The sequence below is a fragment of the Montipora foliosa genome, chromosome 3 (assembly GCF_036669935.1).
Source record: "Montipora foliosa isolate CH-2021 chromosome 3, ASM3666993v2, whole genome shotgun sequence".
Taxonomy (NCBI): Eukaryota; Metazoa; Cnidaria; class Anthozoa; order Scleractinia; family Acroporidae; genus Montipora; species Montipora foliosa.
The window spans coordinates 6195062-6201128 of record NC_090871.1 but is presented as its reverse complement, the minus strand read 5'-3'; the positions used below and the strand labels follow the sequence as shown (position 1 = coordinate 6201128).

Sequence of the window (6067 nt, the reverse complement as noted above, 5' to 3'; positions counted from 1 at the left end):
CATTCCTGCAAATGCTACGGTAGAATCTCAATCAAACTTCAACTTACAGGTAAGTCTCGTTTAATTTTCCAATTCTACCTCGCATTTGCATACAATCAGAGGTCACGTGAGATTTCAAAGCTCAAAGCCACAGCCAAAATGAACAGGCATGAAACAACTGTAACACCATGGCATGTATTTAATGGTACTCCTTACATGACATAAAACCATAGTTGCTCAAGTAAACCAACGAAACAATAAAATTTGGGACAAGTATCAAAACATGCAAAGTTTCAAATGCAGAAAACTAAGTGTTTGACAGGATGGCCTCTGCAAAGCCATTTTCATTTATGATAGGGCGATCATAAAATTTTGCAAAGGTAGAGTCTGAGCGCCACCCAGCAGTGTTCATAATCTCATGGATAGGTACATTTGCGGCTTTAGCGGCCGATGTTGCTGCACCCCTTGTGCTGTGGGGTTTGAACACTGAGGTATTAATTCCTGCATCCTTCATAGTTTGTCGTATCCATCTAGATATTGTGTCCTTAGACGCAGGTCCGTGAGGTTTTGCATAACAAACCAGCAGCTGCTTAGAGTTTCCCCTAAGGGGGGCTGTCCTTTCAATATAAGCTGACAAAAGTTCAACAACACAAAGTCTTTTATCCGCATTATAACTGGTAAAATTGATAGGCAATAAGTGTCTATTCTGACCACCTTTAGCTCTGGTTTGCTTTAAGAGAGAGGACATATGGAATGTATACTTTCCAGGCGTTGCACTCATATCCTCCAAGGATAACTTTTGGAGAGTCTGGGTTCTTTGTGCTGAGAGCAGTGCCATAAGCATGACCAGTTTCTGAGTGAGTTGCTTTAGAGACAAAGTTCCAGTAGTTGGATAAGTTTTCAAATGGTTGAGTACGATCTGTGGGTTCCAAGTCTCAGTATAACGAGGCAGAGCAGGCTTTTGGTTGAATAAACCAGTCATGAACCGCGAAATTAGTGGGTGATCTCCGACTTTTATGCCATCTATTTTGAGGAAACTTGACAATGCACTCCGCGCAGTCGCCACAGCACTGTAACCGACAGTTTTTGACTGAAGAGAAAAGAACTCCAAAACCTGTTGCAAGGTTGGGTTCATTGGGCTGGCAGAATTGTTACTGCAAAACTTAACCCACGCTGAAACATATGTCTGATATTGCTTACGGGTCCCTGAACGCCATGATTCCAAAATAGTGTTCAAAGGTTCTCCTGATACACCTTGATCAATTAATGATGACTTGACACAAGACATCCATGAAGTTGCAGGTTGGGGAAGAGAGGGTGAATTTTGTCTGGTTGATGAGGCAATGTTAGAGTCTTCTTGCGCATTTTGATTGTTACTGGAGGAGATTTCATTAACTGAAGCAGGTGTGGGTACCAAAACTGCGTTGGCCAATGTGGGTAAACTAAAATGGCTGTTACTTTGCTCTCTTGAATGAACTGAAGTACTTTGCCGATGAGACTAAATGGAGGAAAACAATAGATTAGGTTATACTTAGACCAATCTATAGTAAAGGCATCAATGGCTACTGCTCCAGGGTCTGGGCCCCAGGCTATATAGCGAGGCGTCTTGTGGTTTAGTCTAGAGGCAAACATATCAACTTCAGGCTCACCCAACTTTGATTTCAATTCAGTAAAGGCCGTTTGGTCTAGTGACCATTCAGTGTTACTATTGTTGAATTCACGGCTAGCTTTATCTGCCTCTGTATTAAGTTTCCCTGGTAAATGGGAAATGGATAGTGTTAGCTTTCGGTCTATGCACCACATAAAAATTTCCCTAGTAATATCATTGCAGCCGTTGGATTTTGTACCTCCCATATTACGAATGTATGCAACGGCAGTAGTATTGTCACATAAGATTTTTATGTGGTTATTTTGCATATGGTTACAGAGAGCCTGCAAGGCTAGCAAAATGGCCTTCAACTCCAATATGTTAATATGCAGCTGGGATTCTTGGTGTGACCATCTGCCACGAGCCACACATGATGAACCCTCAATCACCCTCCCCAGCCTTTAAGGGAGCTGTCAGTCATGAGAGTTAGATCGGCTGGCTTAGGCATGATTGCTTTGGGAAGTTGATCAACATTGGTGATCCACCATGAAAGGTCCTGTTTTGCTAGAGGGGAGAGTGTCATTTTCCCTTCAAGGTCCCATCCATTGCTTTTTAAAGCATATGTCTTATCATTTTCTAGGGACCTATAAAACAAGGGTGCATACTGGACCCCTTCAAATGCTGACACCATTAGGCCCACAACAGAGGCCACATCTCGAATTGGAATAGGTCCTTTGAGCTGGGCTAGATTGAGACACTTAGATTTGATTATGGCTGCTTTCTCTGGAATCATAGAAATGATCATGTCCTTAGAATTCAGGAAGAACCCCAGGAATTTGGCAACCTGGCTTGGTGTTGTGACACATTTTGATTCATGGATTGTAAATCCCAGTGATTTAAGCAGAGCAATTGTTTCAGCCACTACTTGGGCTAATTCATGGGGTGTTTTTGCCAACAAAAGGATATCATCAATGTACCCTACGATAAGGTATCCTTTAGACCTTAAAGTTGCATACACTGGTTTCATGAGTTTTGTAAATACCCTAGGCGCTGATGAGAGCCCATTAGGTAAACAAGTAAACTCGTAAAGAGATCCTTTAAATTGGAATCTGAGAAATTTTCTATGCTGGGGGTTTATAGGCACAGAGTAATAAGCATCCTTGAGATCTAAAACCGCCATCCAATAATCTTTCTTAAGTAGCTGTACCGCTGACTGGAGAGACTCCATTTTAAAGTGGTGATATGTGACATATCCATTCAACTGTTTAAGATTTAGAATTAGTCGATGAGACCCATCTTTTTTGGGCCGAGTAAAGACAGTGGATATGAATTCATTGTCAGAGTGAGTAGTTTTGTTAATTACTCTTTTCTCAAGGAGTTTATTTATCTCTCCAGCAATGATGAGATCATCGCCCTTAGAAAATGTAATATGCGGTACAGCTGGCTGAGATGGTATACTTTCAAATTCAATGAAATAGCCTGAAACAATCTCAAGGATGCTTGGGTCTGTGGTAATAGACCTCCAGCTGGAGATGTGGTTAGCTATATTACCAGCAACAAAATTTGAAATAGCATTTACCGTGTGAACTGTTTGGGCTACTGAGCTGCCCTCTTGTTGTTGGTGTTGGACTTCTGGTGGTCCTTGTGTCGCCAAGGCCGGAAGGTTTGGCCCTTCGAGTTTTTTGAATTGTTTCGGTTAGAGTAAGACCCTTTAGAGTTGTTGTTATTGGCATAGCCAGTCGAGGGCCTGTGAGGACCTCTGTGACCTTGAACTTTGGCACCAATTTTGTTGACATCTCCGATGTCCTTGAGCTGTTTCTGGAGGTCATCTCCAAACAGCCAGTCGGTGAACGGCACGTGAGGTGAGCAGAGAGAGGCATAGTCCCTGCCGATATCAGGCTTCATCAATTGCTTCCGTTGCATGTTAAGTTCGTAGTTTACATGCGTTAGTAAGGATAAGGCGTCGAGACCAAATTGTTTGATCTGTTTAACCCCGTCCTGGTCTAAGCCTTTCTTATCTGTCATGGACAGATCAGTCAAGCGAGCAATTGGAATAATTCCTTTAACGAGGGCTTGTTGAATTTTATACATCTGCAAATCCCGCTTCTGAGTGGGTTCGCGAAGCTTGCGCCAAATGCCCGGGTTAACTCTTGTGGGTTTAGCAGTTTCGCAATTTTCCGGTCTAGCTTGGCGTTCAAGTTTTTCTTTCAGCAATTTGTCTGGAAGCCGGTTGCGAAACATCTTGCTAAGAAGTTTGGCGAGCTGTGGGCTGTTAATATTTTTGCCCGTCATGTCTTCGGAGGCGTACTCCTTCTCTAAATCCGCCAGAATATCGTCCTCCTCTTCATCGTCTTCCTCATCAATATCGCCGTCATCCCCCGCTACTTTGTTCATGAGAGCCTGAATATCTTCGGTTTCTTCGCTCTCTAAAGCGCTCGAGGAGCTCGAGCTGTCCTTCGCGGGCTTTTTGGCGGGAAGATCGTGTTGCTGTTCTCGATCATCCCTCGGCCTTTTTCCTTTGCCTTTCCCTTTCCCTTGAGAAGGGAGGTCCTCGAATTTGTCTATTTTCTTCGACAAAGTGAGTATTGCTGACGACAGGAGCTGTACATCAGCCTGCGACAACGAAACGTTCGAGTCGCTTGCTTGTGCCTGGCACGACATGGCACTGGTGTTCGATCCCTCTTCTCCGGACATTTCGCCGTTGTCTTCGTCCGGGTGGATTTCCAATAACTGCTCTTCGCTAACAGGTTTGGATGCGTCTTTCCCTCCGGCCATAATGATCGAAGGGCGTAATAAAAGTCTGAAAAAGCGAAAAACTGCACTACCAGAGAGTAACACGACTGTTTGCTCGGACAACAAAACTCGCACTGAGCTCGGATATCACATGCTTGCTATCTCACGTGACCTCTGATTGTATGCAAATGCGAGGTAGAATGAAAAACATGAATAGTCTAAAACCCGAAGAAGTAAAACCAATACACATGTTGACTCTATTATTATGCAAAGCTTGAGCTACATTTTTCTATATTGTTTTGGCACCAACCTGGCCGTCTTATCACGTGAGTCCAATTAAAGACTATCGGACTCGGGGGGAGGGGGGGGGGGGGAGTGGGTCCATTTTAATGAAAAACAGTACAGTTAGTCAAAACTAATTTATTAGTTATTTTAATTTTCAAAATGACTCACTCACTGATTTTCTTTCGAAAACTCTTTTTTACGGTCACACTGATCAGATATTGCATGAGTGTAGCCAGGAATTTTCAAAGGGGGGGTCACACTGTGTCAAAAAGAGGGTACTCGCGTTTTCGCAACCTGAATATTGTAGGTTGTTTGAGTAAAAAACGGCTTACAAAGGGGGGTCACGGGCTTCCCAAGGACACCCCACCCCCCTTCCCTAGCTACGCCCTTGTATTGTATGATTAATGCCATGGCAACAGCGTCGTTTTGTTTTCTGGACGCAGAGTGTGCGGGTCAATGAACTTCTTACGATGAGTGACAAGTGTAGCCACCGCCTTATTATGGTTGGCCATTCTTTTCAAAATTACGACATGGTATACGCGTTTTCTGCCGCGTGTACTTGTTTGAATACGATACGTATGGGCTTTGAGCCCATATATATGACCATTAAGGTCGCGTATATACGCGTTTTTAAATGGTCACATATTTGCGTAAACTTAAGCGCTGGGATATGCGAAATAAATGCCCAAATATACCCGTCCTACAAGGGTCCATATATACTGGTGCTAAAATGCGCGTATATGCGCTAAAATGCGCGTATATGCGGGTCTCGCAAATCACGTTGTATATGCTAGCACGAGAAGTGTCTTTTGACTGCATGGCTGTTCGTGTATGATAACACTGAAAATTACCTTAACTAGAAATCGTCAATATGGCGGCAGCTGTAAAATGCCTTGTCTTCTATCTGCTATTTAATGTCTGTTACTGCTCTCCAACAACTGAGCTTTTAGAAACAGTTATGCGCCTTTTGAATGACTGTGCAAGATTCTATCCCCACGCTGACCTTAAGATGGCGGAGAACTTGGTCGTTCGCCTTGAAGTTGCGGTTTACTCTGTCCAACGTTTAGTTGATTCATTGGACAGAGATACCCAAGGGAATGCTGGAAGAATACCGCCTCTTGAATCGCTGGTAAGACAACTTCAACATTTACTACATAGATGGGAAATGCTAGCATTTAGAGCAGTTTCATGCACCTCAGTACGCCCCCATTAGGACTTTGTCAACTCCATCAGCTTCTAATATAAGAGTGGGTCGTCCAGCCTATGAAATATCAATACGCCAAGTGGAGTTTTTAAGAAACAGAATGAGATTTACTTGGCCCCAGATATCAAGAATGCTATTAGTTTCTAGAGCTACTCTTTGGCGTAGAGTTAGAAACATTCAGTCATTCTCCAGTCGATGTTATTATACAAGCCTCTCAGATTCTGATTTAGATTAACTAATTGGAGAAATAAGACGTGGGTTTCCCAATTCTGGTATCA

The 6067-nt window shown here is 43.2% G+C and overlaps 1 protein-coding gene across 1 annotated transcript; it reads right to left on the bottom strand.

The window, feature by feature from the left end:
• Positions 1 to 1339: 1339 nt before the first annotated feature.
• On the bottom strand, positions 1340 to 4445 carry LOC137994430 (uncharacterized). Its single transcript, XM_068840001.1, has 2 exons — positions 3147 to 4445; positions 1340 to 1477 (listed from the first exon to the last, which is right to left on the bottom strand). The coding sequence occupies exon 1, from the start codon at positions 4340 to 4342 to the stop codon at positions 3164 to 3166; it is 1179 nt and encodes a 392-aa protein (XP_068696102.1). The 5' UTR covers positions 4343 to 4445; the 3' UTR covers positions 1340 to 1477; positions 3147 to 3163.
• Between the last annotated feature and the right edge of the window lie 1622 nt (positions 4446 to 6067).